The 23,277-nt window shown below is 42.7% G+C and overlaps 3 protein-coding genes across 4 annotated transcripts; 1 reads left to right on the top strand and 2 right to left on the bottom strand.

The window, feature by feature from the left end:
- Window positions 1-2,368: 2,368 nt before the first annotated feature.
- Window positions 2,369-11,036, bottom strand: asb7 (ankyrin repeat and SOCS box containing 7). The gene is made up of 5 exons (XM_037482789.2): window positions 11,003-11,036; window positions 10,283-10,372; window positions 9,426-9,637; window positions 7,257-7,862; window positions 2,369-3,740 (listed from the first exon to the last, which is right to left on the bottom strand). The coding sequence occupies exons 2-5, from the start codon at window positions 10,318-10,320 to the stop codon at window positions 3,601-3,603; spliced, it is 996 nt and encodes a 331-aa protein (XP_037338686.1). The 5' UTR covers window positions 10,321-10,372; window positions 11,003-11,036; the 3' UTR covers window positions 2,369-3,600.
- lins1 (lines homolog 1) lies at window positions 10,283-15,576 on the top strand. Of its 2 annotated transcripts, none has more exons than XM_037482762.2 (7): window positions 10,283-10,408; window positions 11,629-12,061; window positions 12,141-12,230; window positions 12,609-12,741; window positions 13,098-13,679; window positions 13,986-14,172; window positions 14,379-15,576. In XM_037482762.2, the coding sequence occupies exons 1-7, from the start codon at window positions 10,347-10,349 to the stop codon at window positions 15,181-15,183; spliced, it is 2,292 nt and encodes a 763-aa protein (XP_037338659.2). In that variant the 5' UTR covers window positions 10,283-10,346; the 3' UTR covers window positions 15,184-15,576. The 2 variants fall into 2 exon arrangements, with proteins under 2 accessions (XP_037338659.2, XP_037338666.2); XM_037482769.2 differs by having other exon boundaries at window positions 13,989-14,172.
- A 145-nt stretch (window positions 15,577-15,721) lies between these two features.
- On the bottom strand, window positions 15,722-22,574 carry mthfs (5,10-methenyltetrahydrofolate synthetase (5-formyltetrahydrofolate cyclo-ligase)). The gene is made up of 3 exons (XM_037482805.2): window positions 22,294-22,574; window positions 17,203-17,467; window positions 15,722-16,212 (listed from the first exon to the last, which is right to left on the bottom strand). The coding sequence occupies exons 1-3, from the start codon at window positions 22,402-22,404 to the stop codon at window positions 15,986-15,988; spliced, it is 603 nt and encodes a 200-aa protein (XP_037338702.1). The 5' UTR covers window positions 22,405-22,574; the 3' UTR covers window positions 15,722-15,985.
- Between the last annotated feature and the right edge of the window lie 703 nt (window positions 22,575-23,277).

Consider the following 23,277-nt stretch of genomic DNA (forward strand, 5'->3'; position numbering starts at 1 on the left):
TCTTAAGAGACTGGCACTTCAAAGACAAAATAATAGTTCCGTCTTTGATATTTACAATATCTATCTTTTCAGATCAATTCTTTTTACTACCGCTGTCATGCCTTCAGTTATTAAATTATTCTCACAATTCTTCTATTTCATTAATAGTGGCAGAAATAATATTAAAGAATAAATAAAAACTTTTGAAACGCATAGAAATAGAGAATTGTGTGTTTAGTCGTGTCAGGGACACTGTATATGATCCCTACATCATCTCTATGAAGGAATACCTGTGAATAGGAATAGGTGGACTGGGCAGTGGGACAGAGAGGCTGAGTGGACTGGTTACAGTGGCATAGAGACACAGTGGTCTGGTTACAGTGGGACAGAGAGGCTGAGTGGACTGGTTACAGTGGGATAGAGACACAGTTGACTGGTTACAGTGGGACAGAGAGGCTGAGTGGACTGGTTACAGTGGGATAGAGACATAGTGGACTGGTTACAGTGGGACAACACAAATTTTGACCTTCAATAAGTTCACAAATAGCAAGTAAATAAAACAACATTTGAGTTTATTGACACATTTTCATGTTTGAAAATCAGCATAATCTGTACATTCAGTAGTTAATGGTGTGGAAGACTTACAGCCATTCAATAGCCACATAAGACATGTATGAAGTGTTTCCCTGACTGTGAAGACCAAAGTCTGCTGAGGAACCGATTGGGGAAGGCAGCCATGTATGACATACTCATTCACACACACAATACAAAAGTGTTACTGCAAAATGGCATCTTTTCAAATCCAGAGTCCTGTACACACTACTGAAACGTGGTAGAGAAAATACTGTCATGATGAAGAGTTTATTTTGGCTCACATCTAGGAATACTGTATTATCAAAATAATTAGTGAGTTAGGGGGGTATTAGTCAAATGAATGATATTCAAGACATCAGAAAACTACTGGAGTTACTTTTAAAAACACAGGTCATTTGCACATTTACAAAACTTACATTGTCAAATAGAAAATAAACACTGTCTGGCTTTGTGGTGGTTCCATTTCAGCAACTGCCTCTTGAAGAGGAAACAGCCACCCAGTGAGCAGACGGAGGGGGGCACCTGTGCACCAACCGACACCCCACCCTCACCAAGAACGGCTATTTCCCATTCCTAAACCTGGAGAGGTTCCAAATGGCTGCCATAACAGAAGTAGTCAAAGTATATATTAACTCCCATATCTGTGGTAATTGACTAAACAATTTCATGTTCAAACGTTTAACAATTGATGACCGATTTGGGCACTCTGGAAAATACTAAGTGGTCACAAGCAACATGGTCAAACTCAAAGGACCCCATTAGAAAATGCAGCATTCAGCAGATGAAAGGCCCACGAAGGGGGCAATAACAGCCAACTTATGGGACATCCAATGTCACGTTGTGTGAGATGGTCTCAAAAGGTCTCACCTCCGAGTGCTGCTCTCAGATTTGAGGCATGTCAGATTGTGAGAAGAAGCTTTGGTGGATCTAGATAGATAGAAAAGATGTGTGCAAGCAGAGATTTCTCATCTACTTCAGTTTTCTGAGGGAGGAAATGAAAATCTTTAATAATGATTAGTGTTTAGTATTACAAAAATATTTACACAGTGAGATTCAGGATAAATAAAAATCTGTAATGTGTTGGAACCGAGTGCTACGTTGAGAAATGACATCACCTTACTTTAAAACCATATTTCTCATACCGCAATTCCAATATTATATTGAGGTTTTGCTCAGCATTAGAAGAAATGCAATAGTTTGTCAGATTATTAGGAACACAGAGGACATCCCCAAATATGAAAATGAACCTGACAAATGAACGCAGCTGATCATTGAACTGATTTGTGAATACAACATTTCAAGGAAAATCATATTAGGTTCAACAAAATTTCAATATAGATTTTAAACACATGCAGAGACAGAAAATGAAATCCTGTGGTACAGGAATCAGTTAGATCCCCAATCCTGTATTTTATTTTGTGTTGTCCATATGAAAACTTCACAGTAAAATCTCCACAACAGTTACCCGCAAGAGATGATGAATTTTAAGAGAGCACCCAACATTTCGCCCATAAAGAACCAATATTGATTCCAAATTATTCTCATAAAACAGAGTTCTTTAACTCAGACACACAAAAAATAAAAATACTTGGGTCACACCAAACAGATCACAATACTTTCCAAGCTTCAAATACATTAGGAATACAAGAGATGATTTCTTAAATAAATTCTACAAAAATATCTGTTGTACATGCAATATATTTACAATGACTGTTGCTTGTGACAGTCAGTGTTATCCAAGGCCTTCCTTATCGGTCATCAGTGTCCCCCCCCCCCGCCCCTCCCAAGGCTGTAAACCAAGGGGAAACACTAGTCATGATACCACTGCTTTAGAGGAAACATGGTACTTTATCACAGTGCATCTACTCCACTGTTATAGAGCCCCCCCCCCCTCCCAGGTAAGTCTCAATGTTCTTTTTTTTACATTTACAACTTCTCGCTGGTGTCAGACAGAGAAGTGACGTGTCAAGTGTCCCTGTAAACCTAGTGGAAACTATACTCCAGATCCTAATGTCCAACACACAGCGCAGACATGGATAGTCAGATTATTATTTCAAAGTCCTTTCAACTGCAGCTTGGATTCTTGCTTGTGGTTATGAAATACAAATATATTTGTGCAAGCTAGTCTCTCATATCAGGGAAACACTTGTTTGATGGAATCTGGTTGTGTGTGTTTCGTTTGACTTGTACAATTTGATACAGCACCAAACCTGAAAATGTCCTTTTGGCTCACTGTTGATATACAATTCAAACAAACCAGCAGTGAGCTCACTTTGCTGATGTAACATGTTGATGTTATGATGTACAAGCACTATCAAAGATGAGCATGTGGAAGTTACGAGTTTAATAAATGCTGGATGCAGATTATTAGTCATTTTTGTTTACACCCTCACAAGTATCAACCAATAATAGTGTTGAGAAAATCTCCTTTGGCCCCCGTGCCTCCAGCTTCAGCTCCATTCTTTGTGCTGACAGCCTGATGGAAACCACTGTCATGGGTACAACTCCAGTATGCTAAAAGAGGCTAATTTAGAAATTCAAGTAAGTAATAAGCTGTTTAGGCTGTAATTAGGAATTTTACTAAATTAACCACATCATAAAGAATAAATAAAAAAATGGCATTAAATTAAATGGGAAAAACAAAAAAACAAGCAAAAACAAGCAAAGTTGAACTCACTATTATGGTAATACTAATGCAGGGAGTGAAACTTCCCTATAATGAATTAAAGTGTTAGTGTAAGAGCTGGTTGGATGGTTTAGATTCCTACAGCTCAGTAAAAAAAAGATAAAGAGTTGGCAACTTTGCATTTGATGATGGTTATAAAACCATGCACGTTTTTACAGTGGCAACATTAATGTAATAATGCTAAATGCTAGCTTCTTGTGACAAATCCATTCCCATTCTTCAGCCACTGTTCTTAATGTGGAAACGCAAACATAGAGATCCGTTAAACTGGAGATCCAGGCTGGACAGATTTAGAGGGTAGAGATTGCATAGTCTTTATAAATGTTGGCAGAGTTTTGCTTTCACACGTTGTCAAACTTATGTTTCAAATAGTCTTTCATAACCTTTGCAATGGGTAGATCCTCCAACAACTTCAAGCTGTGAAGGCCAATGCAGTGACGGATCTTTATACGACACAAGTCTTGTAGGCTCCGAGGTTGTCCTGAAAGAGGAACAGAAACACATATCACACAGTGAATAATGTCAATGGTGGAAGGACCATTGACTTATCACAGACAGGTCTTTGCTGTTACTCATGTGGAGAAATTAGCATGCTGAAATGAAAATATATAAAGCCAATAGGCAAAATCAGAGCACTGAGACACACTGTTGGAAAAGTCTTTGTAACTGAGGAACACAACTGGAGTTTTTTAAATATAAACTTGTAAGCTTGCAAACCTCAGCATGTCGACACCTCCTCTGACAGAAGATAAAGAAGAACAGGCTCAGACCTTCCCTTGATGTGAGTACACACAGTGTGGTACAGAGCAGCAGCCTGACGCCTCGCTGTACGGGATTCAACTCGGCTCCTTCTTGCATAGAATATATCTCCTGATTTTACATGACATGTCATTTAGGTGACGTTTTTATACAAAGCGACTTGCATTAAGTGCATTTCAACCATAAGGATACATTCAGATACCTGAAAGCGTCCCAGCTGGATTGACCATTGACAGTGTGTGTTCTGCTCAAAGAGGGTCTGTTACACATCTTCATGGAGAATGGCTCATTTAACCCTTCAGCCCACAGCCGCCAAATGAATTAAGTGCTCAATGCATGACTTGAAGAATCAAATAAAAAACAATACCTACAAATCAATATCTAATTTAACAGTGTTTGGCCAAAATCAAAGCATATTTTTTTGCTTTTCCTTTTATAAGCCTGATAAACAGTCCATGGACAGTATAAGGCTGACGTCAGGCTGAGTTCATCTCATCCTGTCATGGATGGTCAGCAGAGGGGAATGTAGCTAATGCCATGTTAATGATCAGCACTGCACTAGCAATCCATGATGGAAGAAGTTAAAGAGTGCGGTTCTTAATTCTGTCTCATCTCGGTCGAGCTGTACATGTTTGGCACCTGCTGACAAAGCTTGTTTAAATTGTTGTGTTTGAGATGTATTTCGTACTGTGTGGTATTATATTGAATGTTGTTCATGTGATTCCATATTGTATAAGGAAAAGCTTTGAAAACCCATGTCTAGGATTTGAAGAAGTTTGCCTTTGGGATATTCAAGTGTCACTAAAAGACCCTGTTACTCACTAGCCTCTCGATTCCCAATGCCATTCATCAAAAGTTCCTCTTTCAGCCCAATTGTTGTCCAGAAGCCTTCCACAGACATACATCACTCCACATCCACTCCATTGCCAGCAGTGTGCAAACAGTGGGGAGGAATCCAGGTGATGTGTGTGGGTGTGGGTAACGTGGGAATCGTGATTCCTCCGTCATGATCTCAACAAACACACCATCTCCACCATGCTAATTGCCATCCTCCACTGAACCATTACTACCTGCATGCTTCAATAGCACATCAGTGGGAAAACAGACATTCCTACCACTCTATAACTTGTGCAGGTGAGCTAAACAAATGTAATATTCTAGTGTTTCCCCGACCAGTATATTAGACACACAAAGCTTGCACTAACCGTACAAAGTATTCTGGGTTATAATAACAACAGAACCACTTAACTAGTCAACAAGTTACATGACCAATACGTCAGCCTGGTTCAAAGATCACGATTTGTTTGACCTATCCACCAAATGGTCTTTTGTGCTCTCTTCACAATCCCTAACAATTATGTGGATAACATCTGACCTGATTTTGTAGGATATCTACAATATTTTGCATAAGTATTCACTTAGACTTTTCTACTTCTGCCATGGTATAACAGTGAAATATCTAAAAAGTGTAGAGTTTATGTATGTATCCATCCATATTTATGTATGTAAATAACTGTTTTTGTAATTGATGGTAGTAGCTTACTAGGTTAGGTTTAAAAGGGATGCATACACAAGTTAACCTAAGTAGAAGGGAATTATTATTATTAACATGCTTAAATAATTGTGTTGTAACCTAGTATTAATGATATATATATATATATATATAATATATATATATATACATTAATTATATATATATATATATAATTAATAATATTATATATGAGAAGATAAGAATGCTTTCAGCACCTTGTTGAATCAATGCCACGTAGAATTAAGGCAGTTCTGAAGGCGAAAGGGGGTCAAACACAGTATTAGTATGGTGTTTCTAATAATCCTTTAGGTGAGTGTATGTGTATAGGAAACAGCTTAGGAATTCGGGCAGCGCACTCCACTAAAATAGCCAGGACACCTAGGGGGCGCTACAGTGATTAACTGCTCATGTACAGGAGCTGACAGCTGTCTAAACGCTGTGTCCTCTTTGATGACGTCTGAAAGACCACCGTACAACGAACAGAACATATGCTTCTCAAGCAGAGGATTAGACAGATTGAATTTGTTTTGTTCAGTACAGTCCGAAATGTAAAATATGCAAGTTATGTTGTGTTCACATCAAACGAGACGAAGTAAATGCAAAGAATTTGAACAAATTGAACAAAGTGGACGTGAAACCACGCGCGGCGAGTAACACGACTATCAGCGTTGAGATTCAACGTTGAATCAAAATGGAGCGGCGTGAAAGCTGCTACAGCGGGACGTTTAGCTAGCTAGTTAGCTATGTGCTAACCGACTGTGGTGAGGACACACAACCAGGACGTGCATGAAAACAGGCACATTCTATCCAAAATAATTAATTGTGTGAAGTTTTGTGGGGCTTTTGAGTTGGACTTTCCTCAATAGGTGAATAGGTTCATAGGTACAACTAAATATATATATATATATATATAAAATATATACAATTTGGAACTGTTGGACGTGTTGCAGACAAGAGAGAAGCCATGTTGGAAAGCAACATTGATGTGTGCAGCAGATGAAAAGGGCTTAGTGTCTGTCATACTGTCTTGGACAATGTGAGTTAATCCTGGAGGTAGAGGTGTAATCAATAACCCACAGATATGTGATCTAGCTGAGGGATTGGAGGCTCTGAAAGGACTTATCTGAATCAGCACACTGCTCTTTGATATCAAAGATAGGGGGGCAGTGGAGGAATGCAGCCATTGTTCTGCAAATCATAAAGCTTCAGGTAACGTGTTCTCCTGTTCCTGGGACTCAATACTACTCATTAAAACCTTCTGCTGGCCAGGAGCCATCTTACACCTTTACATTTGTCTACATTTTCACTTCTCACAGATTCACTTGCTTTGATAAAATCAGAATCCTTTTCTACACTCATCCCTGTTTACAGATTTGTTTTTTCGGGCTTATACCAATTACCAATTGATGATCCACATTGCCATGTCCAACTGCTCCAAAGTCTGTGTAAGCCATCAATAAAGACATGTAATATTTCATACAGCGTAACTCTAGTTTTTGTGTTTTTTTACTGCACGCTGGATTTTCGCACCAGCTGACAGAGGGCCCCCTCCGTTGGTGGAGTCTGTTCGCCCGACTACCATTGGTTCATTGTAAAGCTGGGGGAAAGGTGATTTGTGCAATCCTGATCCCTAAGGATAAGTAGCTGTGATCAGGTGCTGGTGTGGAATGCAGTGGGACATGCTGGTGTGATGGGGAGACTCACTGGTGGCTTCTTGAAGGAAGTCCAGACAGGGCCTGCTGATCCCAGACACGCTAACAGAAACTGCTACTGGAGTCTGGCCCTCGTAGTTCCTGGTGTTGGCATCGCCCCCGTATGTGTAGAGCATCTGGGCGCACAACACATCGTCCCTGAGGGCCGAGAGGTGAAGGGGTGTTTGGCCGTCTTCAAGACGTCCCAGGTTAGTGTCCGCGCCCCGTTGCAGGAACATGCGGCAGTACGTGTGATTTCCTTTTATGACGGCATATCGCAGCAGGAAGCCATTCTGAATGTCAATGTTGGCACTGTGGTCGAGAAGGATCCGTACACAACTGGAGCGCTCACGGATGATTGCCAGCTGGAGGGGTGTGGTCCCTTTGTCACTCAGCGGGTCCACCTCGGCCCTGAACTCGAGGAGGAGGCGTACAAACGAGTCTCGGCCGTAATGGGCGGCCACGTGCAGTGGCGTCCAGCCGTCATTGCTCTTTGCATTTATAATGTCACTGCGAAACTCCAGTTCCAGCATCAACCGCGCGATGCGCGCTCTGCCGTGCATAGCAGCGTAGTGAAGTGCTGTGAAGCCTCCAATGAAGTCCTTCACTGTGGGGTCAGCTGCACAAAGGAGAGAGGAAAGAGAGGAAAGTTGGTTTCTCCAGTCTGCACAAACTGTTACACCTCAGGACTCAAACACGCGCAATGCACTGAAGTTCACACACTGCTACACATTAGGAATAATCCGCAGATGTCGTTAGTGCAAAGACATGAAACATCCTTTAGGGCTCAATTTTCAGTAGGTAGGGATAACTTGAGCAAAAGACAGAATAGTTTTACACACCAGTGTCAGCCATCATTTTGTGGGACAGTGGGAATGCTCAATGTTACACCAACATGTAATCAATTCTAATAAAAAGCACCAGCGAGGTCAGAGCTTATCAAAGATATATATATACATATACACTACCGCTCAAAAGTTTGGGGTCACTCAGACAATTTCATGTTTTCCATGAAAACTCACTTTTATCAAATGAGTTGAAAAATGAATAGAAAATATAGTCAAGACATTAGCAAGATTAGAAATAACTTTTTATTTGAAATATAAATGTTGTTTATCAAACTTTGCTTTCGTCAAAGAATGCTCCATTTGCCGCAATTACAGCATTGCAGACCTTTGGCATTCTAGCTGTTCATTCGTTGGTCATCCCCTTCCACAAGTAGGATTGGATGGGCACTTCATGCGTACCATACGGTCAAGCTGCTCCCACAACAGCCCAATGAGGTTGAGATGTGGTGACTGCACTGGCCTCTCCATCACAGACAGCATACCAGCTGCCTGCTTCTCCCTGACTAGTTCTTGCATAATTTGGAGGTGTGCTTTGGCTCATTGTCCTGTTTTCTAGAAGGCCAGCATCCCAGAGTTGCCTCCTCACTGTGGACACTGGCGTTTTGCGGTTTAAACAAGCTGCTAGTTGAGGAGGCGTCTATTTCTCAAACCAGAGACTCTAATATACTTGTCTACTTGTAGTCCTCCGGGGCCTCTCACTTCTCTTCCTACTCTGGTTAGAGCCTGTTTGTGCTGTTCTCTGAAGGGAGTAGTTCACACCGTTGTAGAGCAATTCTAATTTCTTCGCAATTTCTAGCTCAGAATAGCCTTTATTTCTGAGAACAAGAATAGACTGGCGAGTCTCACATGAAAGTTCTCTTTTTCTGGCCATTTAGAGAGTCTAATCCAAGCCACAAATGGGATGCTCCAGATACTCAACTAGCTCAAAGTAAGGCCAGTTGTATGGCTTCTCTAACGAGCATAATGGTTTTCAGCTGTGCTAACGTAATTGCACAAGGGTTTTCTAATAATTCATTAGACTTCTTCTAAGGCAATTAGCAAACACAATGTACCATTAGAACACTGGAACACCTAGAATAGTCATTTACCACATCAACAACATATTGTGTATTTCTGATTAATTTTATGTTTTCTTCATTGAAAAAACAGTGCTTTTCTTAATAAGGACATTTCTAAGTGACCCCAAACTTTTGAACGGCAATGTAGATATATTTAAAAGGCTTTCTACCTCAGTAAAATAATGACATCTAGTGTTTACACCTATTATGACATAATGTTTTCCACCAAATGAAGCCAAACTTAACAGCAAGACCAGAAAAGAGAACGTTTCTGACCGCCATGCTCGAGAAAGACCCGAACACATCTCTCTTTTCCCTTGGCAGCAGAGAAGTGGAGCAGTGTCCATCCGTTGGCATCGCGGATCTTAGGGGAGTATCCTTGCTCCAGCATTCTGCGGACCGTGCAGACATCCCCTGCTGCCACTGCTGCCTGGATCTGCAGCTCCTCATGAAGCTCAGGGTTCCTTCTGCAGTGATGGTTCAGCATCCTGTCACATTTGGGAATGGGAATGTTCATCTGTACCTAACCTCTGTTAGAACAAAGTGGTGAACACATTATATATGTCTTGGGGAACTGGAAGGGTGTACAAGATTCGGACTCAGCAGAATTAAGCGGTTGATGACCTCACTGCTATGAAAACGTTCTCCCGTCCAAAATAAAAAGTATATTTCTCATATATGTCAGTTAAACTGGAATCAGATATTCTCTCATGCACCAAGGTAGACAGGCGCTTAGGAGACCGGGGCCTTTCAAAAGGAGGTAGTACACATTGGCCACAAGGAACAAGGAATGTAAGCCGTGCTGTGTGAACGCTCTGTTGCGTTTAAGTTTTAAGCCAGGAGAAGATATCATTAACTGCTAAAGAAAGAGGAAGATTTTTCTTTCTTTATGAACTTTTAATAATTTGTGATAAAAAAAATGTCCATTCTGATTACAGAACATGGCTCTACACTCAGGACGTCCTAGAATCCTGCTTTCACTACATCCTGCCTCTAAATCATGGTTGTGATGCAGATTACCGGCTGTGAGGACATGAGGTTTCACAGACTATCAAACAGCTTCTGTTGTTGAGAGGAATGACTTACTTTGTTTGAGTATTCAAACTTCTTTAAAGCACAAACATCTGGTTTACCTTTTGACAAGCTGAAGAGACGGGCTTCTCTTAGTCATATCGGAGCTGCAGCTGCTCTGAGAGGATGGATGAGAGGACCAGGACCGCAGTCTGCAACACACAATCAGCTTTGCATTCAGCACTAAGGTAGTAAGCTGCATAGGATCACTCAATCAATGAAAATGTTATGGGTTTTTCATGCATACAACTTTGCTGTTGAATGTCAGGCATGCCGAATGAGAGGGATGTTGTGACTACACAACTCGCTGATAAACAAACAGCTCTCATCACATGTGGTCACACTGACTGCACCTTTTCATTTGGTTAGCTTAAGCAGTTGATGAAGGAACATGGACAATAGAATGGCTTTAACATTACTTGCTAACATACAAACCACGCACAAGTACAACTAACAGAAGCACACGGAGCCAAACCGGCAGAGGAAGATAATAAGTTCCACACATTACAGAAAATTTAATTAATTCTTTGACAAACCCATCGATTTAAGGCTGGATAACAGTCTGGTAACTGTTAGCTAACGCTGGCTAGCCAGCTAGCTAACAAACTCACTAACGTTAGCTTGCTAGCTTGTGTTGACTTTTTGTCACGTTAACGTTATTTGCTGTAGCGGGTAACTACATTGAGCCCCAAGACTCAGCGTACATCAATATTAAAGATGACTCTACATATTCACTGACAAACCCAACAGCTTGGATTGTATAAAACAGAGACTGAACATACTTGACAGACGCTGAGCCGACGTTTAACTTAACCAATCAGCTCCCAGACAGGAAGCATTGGAGTTGTCAAAGCAGAATATTTCTGACTCAAATCCATCACTTAACAGCGGTAATGTCTATTAAAACTTCCCCGAATGTCATTCACAGCAATGTGTACCACCATTTCATTGGTGAACTATTCACTATAACAACAAAGTCTGTGAACACATCAGTGTGAACCCAGTAGCAAAAACAATACAACTTCCGGCGTATCCAGTCTTTCAGATTAAACATTTCCTCAAATGTAAATCTACAATCTACAAACCGTAGAGTTCGCGAAAACAGGAAATATATTAAAACATGAAATGTCCGAGAGTTAAATTAACTAAAGTTGCTTGTCGACCAAAAGAGGCACGTATCTTTATGTTGCTGATGGCTGTGGGTTATACTCTTCTGTGTGCTGTGCAATTGTGTGACTGCACAACACTTTTACATTTACATTTCATTATTAGCCACCAAGAATATTTAACAGGAGCTGTCAGTATTCTATTATGATGAAGTCATTATTATCTAGTCCACCAAAATGAAATAATGTGATATTGTTTTTATTTTGGGGCCAAACATCCGGTCTCCTTTCGTTAACTCTAGATTGCTTGACCCTGTCCGCCTGCGGTGTTATTCGCTGCAGCGCTGCTTCCGCGTGTATCACATGGGAGCGAGCATCATGGAGTCCGAAGCGGGCATCATGGAGCACACAGACCAATCCACCATCACAGAGCGCGTGGACCGGCTGACCGATGCGTACAGGAGTCTTCTGATGGGATCGTGTCCCAGCCAAAGCGCTGAGGATGTGGCTCTTCTCATAAGTTCTGCGGTGCGTGGACTCGTCCCCCATCACAGAGCGCGTGCTCCAGCGGGGATTTGCAATGACAGCTGGGTGGATGTGAGCTGTCTCAGTTTGACGCTGTTGGTGAGGATTACATCCAACCTGACGTCTCGCAGCCTTTCTCCTGCAGTCACGTGGTACTGCGAGGACATCCTGGCGCTGTCCTTTCAACGCCTGGCTCTCATGTCTCGTCTCGTAAGTTTCCGGGGCTCCGCAGGCTGCCTAAAAACATAACAGCCTGCGTGCGTTTTGTGAACAGACTGCTCCTCCACAGATTGACCAGTTCCAGAATGACGACCGGGTTGTCTCACATCTCGCTGCAAAGGCCGTGTCCGCGTGTGTTTTCCATCAGCTCCACCAATCTGTGAGTGCCAAGTGGACATCTCATTGTCTCTGTGGTGTCTTTAACAACACCAGATTTTCAGCTGCTTAATTTCACAACAGCTTTAGTTTTAGACCATGACACACCAGAATGGCAAAAGGCTGCAAAGCGAGTGCATTGAGACAAAACGAGATACACTGACAATAAAAAGGGGCAAAGCAAGCAGGAGTAACAACATAAAGCTGCTAAACAACTACTGCCTTTTGGCCTGAAAGCTGGCCCACGCAGTTGGATGTGGGTCAGGAGAGGTCACAAGGAATCCACAGCAGTTATCTGATCAATACTAGCTTCATATAGTATCTGACACTATACTATATTCCAACATTATGGGTTAATAACATGTATATTTTAATTTCTCAGGGTATATTCAGTCCTGTCTGGCTCCAGAAGTGTGTGCAAGTATTTTCCTGCTCATCCCATGGACCTGACTTGGATTCCTGTCTGTGGTCTCTTACTGAAGTCTTAAAAAGACTTCTTAAAGGACCTCATCAAGGTAAAACCCTTTGTCATCTCACACAGGGAACAGAAACTGTCTGTTCCTGAGCTCGTATACCTCAGGTATTGTCCACGCTGTGCATCTCAGTCAAATCTAAGTGTCCCAGGTTGCGTGGTTTCCTGAGAGGTGATGTCATTCTGATAAACCGTAACATGAAATAAACTGGGACAAATTGCATTATTTACATGTACGACAGTGACTTGGTCTTAAAACAAAAACAATAAAATTATGCAGACACCCCTCCACCCTTAGCTGTAACCGCCGTATGGCGGCAGTGCAGAGCGGCCGGGGGCTAACCAGTGGGGCACGCTCACATGCACTAAAAGCCACAGTAACGTCTTTCCATTCATCAGACCTCCTTGGGGAACTCCTGGCAGCTCTTGACGCCAGCCTGAGTGCATTATGTTCAAAGTTTCTCCCTGAAGAGAGGACCGCGGGAGCACAGTGTTTGATGGATGCTACCTCCACGGCGGGTCTCCTGCTGGACCTGCTGGAGGTGCTGACTGCTTCCAGTCTGATTGGTGGAGCTGATTTATGTCTGAAGAGTCAGAGAATAACCATCATTCACTCCTCAGCGCTGCTGACAACAGTCAGCTGCTCGCCCCAGTATTTTGTCAAAAAGCGAGCTCTGCTGCTTCTGAAGAGAGCGGTGCTGCAGAAGGCTGGAGAGGACTGGGCTTCAGCAGGACTGCTTTCCACTGCGCTCCGATACAATAATTTCCACTCGGACATGAACATGCTGGCTCACAGTGTGTTGACAGCCGTGGCTGCAGGTTGGTTGCAGAGTGTCCAAGTGAAGTCTGCCTCTTACTTTGGGGGGACCAAAGTTATCAGAGGCGAGGAAGGGCACAAACCAGACTGTGTGGTGCTGAGAGCCGTCAGCCTGCTTCTTCTCAAGTCCATGGAGCTTCACATCCAAACCGCTAGGGCAACAGGTGAGAGACAGGACATGTTGCATGCATTGTTTTGATTAATCGATTGTCACGTGACAATGCCACAGGCCACAAAACCAAGACTGCATGCTGTATCTGTCTTTTTTTGTGTGTGTTGCTTCCTGTCTGTTTTGCTTGCTCATAGGGTGAGTGGAGAGGATGATTTTAGATGCGTTTACAAGCCAACTAAGTTTTATTTGAACTGTTATCCTTGTGTGTCAGGAAGGACTTCTGGACACTCTGTATGACACTATTCCCACAGCAGAGGGCGCTCTCCTAATCTTTAGTTATGTTGTGCTTCCGTCCCAGCAGGAGTAGACAGTGCCTTGGAGGTCTATGGGTATCTGCAGAGTCTGTGGGGCTTCCTGAGGCGGTGCAGTGTCCAGCTGACGGAGGTGACACACCCCTGCTGCTGGTTCAGCCTGCTCTTTGGGGACCAGGACGACGACATGATGGAGGCAGCCAAAGCTTTGTTTTCCATTTTCCTGCATCACAGGTACTACAGTCAAGCATGGCATTTATTTTTTCATCAACATGATCATTTTCCCCATAAGCCAGATTTGATGATGATTTTGACATTTAAACACTGCAAAATGAAAGTAAAGCTTCAATTCCCTCAGACATGCATAGAAGAGGACCAGTGGAATCATCTGGTGCCAGCGAGCCAGGCATCATGTGTGAACTGCTTGTTTGTGCCTGCAGACGGTGTTCTGGGTTGGATGACCTTGCTTTGTTGGAGGCGGCCTGTGCCCATGGCAGTAACCCTCACTGCCACTTCCTGCTGCTGCTTCAGACCATCTCATTCGACCACAGCATCCTCCTTGACTTCCTCATCTCCACGGAAACCTGCTTTCTAGAGTACTTTGTACGGTACCTCAAGTACCTCCGAGGGGACTGGCAGGGCTTCGTGGCAGCATGTGGAAGAATCAGCTGGCACAGCTCTCCTCTTCCCCTGCAGCACTCCCTAACTGAGTCAGGTGGTGGCGACATGGTAAAGGTGACCTGTAAAGGCAGGTCAGATCAAGTCGTAGTCAGCGCATGTGTACAGCCCACTACAGGTGGTATTTTACAAGTGGGAACCATCAATCTTGTAGGGTACGATAGTTCTGACCAGTCTGATCCAGAGAACATGGAGGTTTCTGAGGAGGAAGCCGGACCATCTGTCTGTGAAAGCAATAAATGTAGGGCCATGGATGTGAAACCAAAGATTAGTGGCCCTCCGGTACCTATGAGGCAAAAACAATATGGCTCAGCGGTCTGTAAACCTAACTCCCCTCTGCAAAGAAGACCGGAAGGGCCATCAGTCCTGCAGATTGAGCAACCGTCCCCATGCCCAACCATGTCGGGACAGCTGGGCTGTGAAACATCAGCCAGAGCCGTGCTGTGCATGTCACAGCTCCGAGAGGTGGTGACGAGGCTGCACTCAAAGAAACTCTTCCCATACAACCCTTGCTCTCTCTTAAAGCTCTTAGCACAAGTAGATAACTGTTCCCAGCCTCACGTCTGATCCATTTCAATACATGATCAATCGAATCTGAATAATGTGGTCCAGAGTGTGATATCGCTCCCATGAGTTCACTGCATGTCTATGGACTACTACTACTTTGACTTAACAATCCCTGGAGGGGAAATATTCCTTCTTTTTTGTCACCTTATGCACAGAGAGGATCTACACACGTAATAAGCTGCTTACTGTGACGTATCCGTTGGCTGTTTCAGGTGCAACAACCAAACATTTGATTGTGCATTATGAGGTTACTGGTATGACTGCTCAAACTGAACCATTAGCACATGTATAGACATTCCTCTTGCACAGCCACAGTCCATTTAGTATAACTGGAGCTGCCGTGTGTGACGTGACAATGTTCAAATGGCTGGCGGCTGATATACAACAGAACAATAAAAGAAAGCTTAACATATGCAACATCCTGTCCCAAAAACCTCACATCGGCAATGCTCCAACACGTGTTAAACCAAAAATGGAATCACCCTTTGGGAGAAAACCTTATTGAGAACAGCAGTAAAATAAAAGCTTTGGAACAGCAACATGATGAGGTGCTTTTATTGTGAAGTATAGCAAATTATATGCATTTATCGTCTGCATTACAATTGCTTATTTCACCACAAAAAAAAATATCATTGCTATTTAATCAAGCAGGTCATACTGAAGTGTGTACCACTGATTTCGGATCAGGTGCATACAGCCACAAAAAAGTGAAGAAGCAAAGTGTTCGATTGAGAGGCCAGGTTAAACAGTTGGCGGACTTTGACTTGTAAATATGGCCAGCCTGGAGTTCATGACGGACTAGCTACTCATCATCCTCATACAGGATTTCATCTATGAGCACATCGTTGTCGTCGACAGGGATTTCCTGACAAAGCTGCTCTTTGAAGGCCAAGGCGATGGTGTAGGGCTTTCCTTTGGGGTGTCTGATGCAGCGCTCCAAGTACGTGTCATAGAAGCCCCTCCCTCTTCCCAGACGTCTCCCAAACCGGTCAAACCCCAGGCCAGGCATGAGGATCAGGTCCAGACCCCCTAGACAATGAGAGCAGACAATGTAAGTGCTAAAGGTCTGGGAGAAAACCGCCCTTGCATGTCAAAACAGACCGCACTAATGCAGCTATGACGCTATGCTTTTGGGACTACATAAAAAAATCAATGCTTTAAATCAGTTGGAAATCTCAACAACTTGATTCCCATCGTGTCCGGTGCCACTGTAGGTCCTAATGATTAATCTATTGATGTTGTATCTGATGTCACCAGCAGTTAAATGGTTTCTTTTCCAGTGAAATGTCTCAACACGATGAACTTGTTTGTGCACGCTCTCTCCACACAAGCCAATGTCCTCAGGACATCAGTGAATCAATAATGTCTGATACTATTGGACCCCAAAGCGTTCAGTATTAATAAGGTTTTATCTAGATTATTATAGAAAAACAAGTTACTCTACACAACCATAACATTATAACAGGCAAGTCAACATTCATAAATGTACCAGCATAACCAGTGTATATCAATAATCAATAATCTAAAAAACTTTCAGTTATGCATGTTTCAAATAACTGGTTGGAAAGAAATTTGAAATGAATATGCCCACCTAAGAGTTACATTTCTCCATTTTTCAGTGCCCTGCCGCAGCAGTCTTAGGCCCGCCTACAAATGCTCATATTGGTTGAGATGCGGTTAACGTGTGGACAACGCTGTGAGACAATGGGGGTTAGGTCTTAACGTGTGGACAAAGCTGTGAGACAATGGGGGTTAGGTCTTAACGTGTGGACAATGCATTGAGACAATGGGGGTTAGGTCTTAACGTGTGGACAATGCTGTGAGACAATGGAGGTTAGGTCTTAACGTGTGGACAACGCTGTGACCAAGACCAAGCTGGCTAGCATATTCCACCATTCTCTCCAGCAGCACTGGAGCACGCTATATAGAAGCTAAAGCTGGAGTCATATTGGGAGGAAACATTGATAGAGAGGAGCTGGGTCACATTAAATATAGACTGTAGATGGTGTGTGTCCTTACCAGCAGCCAGCGCTTCCTCTCTTCTGTTGTCATCTTTAGCAGGCTGCCTGATGTTCCATGATGTCAGAGGCAACGTCTCCATGTCCTGCAGACTATTGAGCTCCAACATGTCCATGTGGCTGCTGCTGCTCTCATATCTTGGAATGAAGCATCTTTTACCCCATTTGAACAGATCGTTGATGATTTGCTCTGTGCGCACCTCGTCATCCATGCTTAGAAACACAGCAATCTTCTCACAGGACAAATACTTGGGGTGTCTTAACAGCTGAAAGAAAGTGCAAAATGAAGACACAATATATATATACAGTATATATATCTGCTGTAACATTCCCAGAGCACAGGAACAGGGGCTATAAATGGATTATCATCTTCTATGATTGATTCATACATTCCAAAGCTGTAAATAAAATTATAGTTTCTTTCACTATGTTAGAGCTGAAAGAAGAAGCCGAAAAATCTAATAGTAAAAAAATAAGAAAGCAACGATTTCATGTCTCCTTTAAGCCTTCAATTCATTATCCTACCAAAATGCTAAAGATTCCCAAGTTAAAAATAGAATAAATTAGTAATATAAATAGGGTTGGGTATCGTTTGAATTTGAACGATTCCGATTCCTTGTTTCGATTCCGGTTCCCAGTGATTTCCGATTCTTTTAAGAGGCAAGGTCAAAAAAGTTTAAGTTTAAGATATTTTAAATGAGCTAGCTAACCAAGGGTCTAGCTAGCGGTCGGGGGGGGTGCTAGCACAATCTTTTTTTTCTTTGCAGCGCCAGCCTCACTGCTCATTTTAACAGATAGGACAGCTCCGCTCGGGCCACCCGGCACCCGCGCGGACACTGGTCTGATGCGTCACAAATTCACAACAACCGTGAGTTTTTTGCCAAGTTTTCGGTTTGTTTCGAAAAGTGTAACCACACTTTTGACCGCCGACGCACGCTATCCATGTTCGATCGCTCTGTTAAGCCAACACTTCCGATAGACGCTTCTTCGTTGGTGTTCAGCGGTTTCTATTTCCGCGCCGGCGGACTGAGAATCGAAACTAGGAATCGAATTTTAAACTTTTGAACGGTACCGGGTAAATCGCAAAGCTAGTCCCGATTCCAATCGATTCTCGATACCCAACCCTAATTATAAATAACAACATATTTAAGCACCCAACTTAAACAGTAAAAAATGAAGGTCTAATGTCAAACCAGAAAAGATATTGTGCAATGTTAAAGGGACAGGTTTTAGTGCGGTCTAGTGAAGTGTTGCTCATTTAGGGTTACAAGTTTTTTTGTTGTTGTAGGGGCCAAATCAGCCAATAGAAATTGCATTGAAAGTGCAACCGACCAACCCAGGGGCTGCATAGCTAAAGTTTGGTGTACGTTTACTTGTTCCCAGCAGGGCTGGACTGGTAATCGGGCATACCGGGCGAATGCCGACGCACTTGGGGGCCGGTCGATAGGCCTATAAAAACATTTTATTAAAAAAAAAATGTTTTTTTGCTTTCGACCGGCCCATAAAGCAGGGACAGTGGCCCATTGGTTCATTTTCCATACTGACACTGGGCTGGCTCAATCATCTCTTAGCAGGCTCCACCCCTCCCTCTCCGTGTGTCAGTCAGATGCATTCAGTGACTAAGAGCTAGAAAGAAATGTGTGGATTAAGATGGAGAAACAAAAACGTAAGAGCAAGGGGAGGTGCGGAGAAATTGCGGGCCAAAAAAATATCTAGAGGTTGATGCCTCAACATGTTCAAAAATAACCGACGTGTTTAGTGCTGTAGCTTCAGTTTCCAAAACTACTACAGAACCTGACGACATGTTGCAGAAACAGCAGGTGAACACAGCACATGGAGGACGAGAGGTGACTAGCCATAGCGATAGCGATGCTTGCGGCTCGCAGTAGGGTTTCCAACTCTCCCAACCCCAAATCAGGGACACTTTCGCGGGCTGACGGGGGGAGTGGTACTAGCGGCCGGGTTTGCACAACCTCACATGCTCCGCTCTGGCCACCGGGCACCCGCGCGCACACTGCTCTGATGCGCCACAACTTCACAACAACCGGGAGTTTTTCGCGCGTCATTGACTTAGCAGGCTGTGATTGGAAATCGGTACTGGAGCTGTCCCTATGGAATGCCGTTTTAGTCAAAATTAAATAAATGAACAAATACACGGTAATGCATAATGACACTGCATTTCATAATAAATAAAAACACGGTAATGCATAATGACACTGCATTTCATAATAAATAAATGAATAAAAACACGGTAATGCATAATGACACTGCATTTCATAATAAATAAATTAATAAAAACACGGTAATGCATAATGGCACCGTAATGCATAATGACACAGTATTTCATTTCACGTTCTTATATGCAAATCAGGGGGCGTGGCTATCTTATCACATTCAGAACAGACGACAGAGCCGTGTGCCATCGACACCGCTAGCGAACGCGGAAGCACCCCCCCCCCCCCCGATCGAATTGGGTCGCCTCTTGTCATTAAGGGGTAAAGGTGGGTCCCGAAGCCAGACAAGTTGAGAACTACTGGGCTAAGGGACGTGAGAGTGTTGACATAATGGAAGACATCGGTGGACTCCGAGATAGCATGCTAGCATTAGCGTATCAAATCGATCAACATGGGTTATCTGCAGATACTATTTTGACACATATTGAGGGTTTTCTGGAAGTACTAGGGCTTGCGGTTCCGACTTCGGCAGCTCTAGACAAACGGCCCACCAGTTGAGAAACACTGCCTTAGCCAGCCCTTTTTGCACACGTCTCCGTTGTCTGTTCTGAATGTGATAGATAGCCACGCCCCCTGATTTGCATACAAGAACGTGAAATGAAATACTGTGTCATTATGCATTACGGTGCCATTATGCATTACCGTGTTTTTATTAATTTATTTATTATGAAATGCAGTGTCATTATGCATTACCGTGTTTTTATTCATTTATTTATTATGAAATGCAGTGTCATTATGCATTACCGTGTTCTTATTAATTTATTTATTATGAAATGCAGTGTCATTATGCATTACCGTGTATTTGTTCATTTATTTAATTTAGACTAAAACGGCATTCCATATGTCCCGGCCGGGACAAATCAAAATTGCCCATAATTCGGGATGTCCCGGGTAATACGGGACGGCTCGCAGGCAGCAGAGAAAGGGGCAGCAGGTGTCTGAGTCTGACAGTGAAGTCCAGGAGGGGCAGAGTGAGCAGGAGAGTGTCATTGAAACGGTAAGCAAGCAGGTAGCTCCATGAACAGGGAGGGAGTGTTAATCAGGGCGGTGCTATGAGGACAGTGTGTGTGGACCTGGCTGGGCCACAACCAAGATGATGACGATTTAACAGTTACCTCAATTAATGAATATTATAATAAGGCAACAAACATAATTGTTGTCGGTTGATGCTATTATAAAGTCTGAGTGTCAGGTTGTCATTTGTCAAATTGTCACTTAAAAGTTACTACAATGGCCACTCAGTTAGCTAAAGTCAAATAACACAGCATAAGCTATTTTGCACTGTTTTTGTAGCTAGCAGAGTTGAGAGTTCACTTATTCAATTGCAACTTGGGATATTCTAATGTAACCATTTAAAACTCATAATGTCGACGGCCCTTCTTCTCTAGAAAAAAACTTAAATGATGCCATTTGATTATTTTAATTATTACTCGCCCACAACGAGTTACACGTTAGAAGAGGTCGCTAATGTATGTTATTTAGGGGTTAAAAACCCGCTTCGCATTTTGAAAGCTGTATATTCAAATAACTAGATATTTTCTAATGTTTCATCTGAATTTCCAATATCATCAATATGCAATATTACGGCAAGTGAATACTCTAAATTGTATATATATATATATCATCAGGACGTTTTGTGTGAGTAATTTGTTTGTATAGGTTTTTTATGGGAACAACAATTAGAGGTAAATTTGGTTTGGTGTCATATTAAAGAGGGGTTTGTACTCGTTAAAGGGATAGTTCACACAAAAATGAAAATTGTGTCATCATTTATTCACCCCCAAGTTGTTTCAAACATGTATGAATTTCTTTATTCTGCTAAACAAAAATATATATTTTGAAGAATGTCGGTAATAAGGATAGCACGGATAGTGTACTGGTTGGTGGTTGTGTCCGACCGATTGTGGTGGGCCGGTCTGAGCAAAAATGCCAGGGCCCTTTTTTTGTCCCAGTCCAGCCCTGGTTCCCAGCTGACATTATTCACATATACAAGGGCATGGTAGCTGAAGCTGGGACCATAACAAATATTGGAAATATTTCTAAGACTGGGATTATTAACATATACAAGGGCATGGTAGCTGAAGCTGGGACCATAACAAATATTGGAAATATTTCTAAGACTGGGATCCATTTGTTATGTTAAAATCTAAAACTGTATTAACAGCTGGTAACTACAAAGGGACCTGGTAAAGTTAGGTAAGGGATACACTTGGGTGGTATACCAGGTCATCTACTACAATATTATTTTCCATATATCGCCTCCCTTGAGATTAGCTTTACTACGGCTATAATTCTTACACCTATGTGTGGTAGGCAAATACCAAGTATCTAATTTATTCAATTGTTTTTTCTTATTTATGCTGCAGTTGGCACATGCATGTTCATGCATTCTGAATCCTTTTCTGTTGTATAGTTTAATAGAGCTGAGGAAACCCTGTATGACCAGAACCTTCCTGCAAGATATTACATTGTTATGTGAATGTTTTAGTAATACCGTCTTTACTTCTGACCTTAGAATAAGCTACAACAAATCTTTGAAATATGTTTCCCTGATGTTAAATTTTGACTGTTAAGATGTTTACTATATTATCTGTGCAGAGAAATTTTCAGTTGTTCTTCTGATACACGTGGCTTCAGTTGTTTTCTTTGAAAGCAAGCTTTAATCCAGATAATTTACAGAACGTCACATTGAAAAACTGGACCCATGAAAGCAAAATATACAACACTTGATAATAGATAACGTTGTACAGTTACAGCCAAGGCAGTTTACAGAAAAGTAGCCGTGTTTCTAAGAGAGCAACGCTGATTCCTCATAGCAGACCTAAGTCATGAGCCAGTCTGTGCCACCTGTTCCTTACCTGCCGTGAGAGGACTTCAGACTGTCGCTGCTTCTCCTCGGCACTCAGCGCCGCCACCCTTCGCTTCAAGTCTTTCCTCAGGGCTTGCTTTGCTGCGCGCAGGGCGGCCATTGCGCCGCAGGACTTAAACTGAAGCCAAAGTGAAGTAGAGATGAGGTAACTTAAGTAATTCTGTGAAGTGCGTTTAGGTTGATGTTACTGGGGAAGATACGGTTTCGTCATTGACAGTGTTGTTTGCGGGTATGGGTTAAACATGAACACGTGAGAGGTGGTGAGGACAGTGGAAGTGCAGCTAGTATCACTGCCAGCAGGGGCTGTGAGACGTCATCACGGTCCGGGCAACGTATCACTGCGCCGTGTGTCTGTGACGTTGGCTGCATGCCGGAAGTTTATTGAGAATAGGGCCCTTTCTCAATATGCGTTCTTGTGTGGACTTTTGTTCTCGTGGACTCGTGAAACGACATCAGTCGGAGCCCGAGTACTGTTCCAATTCTAAAGTCCGCATCTCGCCGAGAACGGTCTTAATACCCGGATGTGACTCGCCCTGCCCATTTTACCGGGCATGCATTGGAGCAGGCTCGTCTGTTCTTGTGAGAGCCAAATATCCCAGAATGCATTTCACCTCAGCAACAGGAAACAACGACAGGGGAAAATAAACAACTTTATGTCGAAGTTTATAAATACTACATTATTTAAGTAACGTAATGTAATTTTATGACTGAAGTTAGTTGTTTAAGCAACTTTTGTTGTTACAATCTGCTCCGTGGATGGAGATGTGAGGTGTAGTTAACGGACCGTCAGACTCTCCAGCACCGGGCGGTCAGCTCATCTCAGCCCACAGAAAGCAGCCTTTTTTCGGCGAGTCTTCTGTGAAATTCTCAGCCGATTTTCACGTCTCCGTCTCCAACAGGATTTAAATGTAAACCATAATTCAGACAGGACAAGAAAAGTCAACTCTCATCCTGCATTCACTTCACAGTCATT

The sequence above is a fragment of the Pungitius pungitius genome, chromosome 4 (genome assembly GCF_949316345.1).
Source record: "Pungitius pungitius chromosome 4, fPunPun2.1, whole genome shotgun sequence".
Classification (NCBI taxonomy): domain Eukaryota; kingdom Metazoa; phylum Chordata; class Actinopteri; order Perciformes; family Gasterosteidae; genus Pungitius; species Pungitius pungitius.

Excerpts from the sequence above, each read along its gene's own strand:
- asb7 (XM_037482789.2), bottom strand. The coding sequence starts at position 10,320 with ATGACTAAGAGAAGCCCGTCTCTTCAGCTTGTCAAAAG. Across the intron at positions 9,638-10,282 it reads TCTCTTCAGCTTGTCAAAAG|GATGCTGAACCATCACTGCA; the intron begins GTAAACCAGATG and ends CAAATGTGACAG. Across the intron at positions 7,863-9,425 it reads GGTCTTTCTCGAGCATGGCG|CTGACCCCACAGTGAAGGAC; the intron begins GTCAGAAACGTT and ends TCCTTTGTGCAG.
- lins1 (XM_037482762.2), top strand. The coding sequence starts at position 10,347 with ATGGATGAGAGGACCAGGACCGCAGTCTGCAACACACAATCAGCTTTG. Across the intron at positions 10,409-11,628 it reads GCTTTGCATTCAGCACTAAG|ATTGCTTGACCCTGTCCGCC; the intron begins GTAGTAAGCTGC and ends CGTTAACTCTAG. Across the intron at positions 12,062-12,140 it reads TGGCTCTCATGTCTCGTCTC|ATTGACCAGTTCCAGAATGA; the intron begins GTAAGTTTCCGG and ends GCTCCTCCACAG.
- mthfs (XM_037482805.2), bottom strand. The coding sequence starts at position 22,404 with ATGGCCGCCCTGCGCGCAGCAAAGCAAGCCCTGAGGAAAGACTTGAAG. Across the intron at positions 17,468-22,293 it reads CTGAAGTCCTCTCACGGCAG|CTGTTAAGACACCCCAAGTA; the intron begins GTAAGGAACAGG and ends ACTTTCTTTCAG. Across the intron at positions 16,213-17,202 it reads AGAGGAAGCGCTGGCTGCTG|GGGGTCTGGACCTGATCCTC; the intron begins GTAAGGACACAC and ends CTCATTGTCTAG.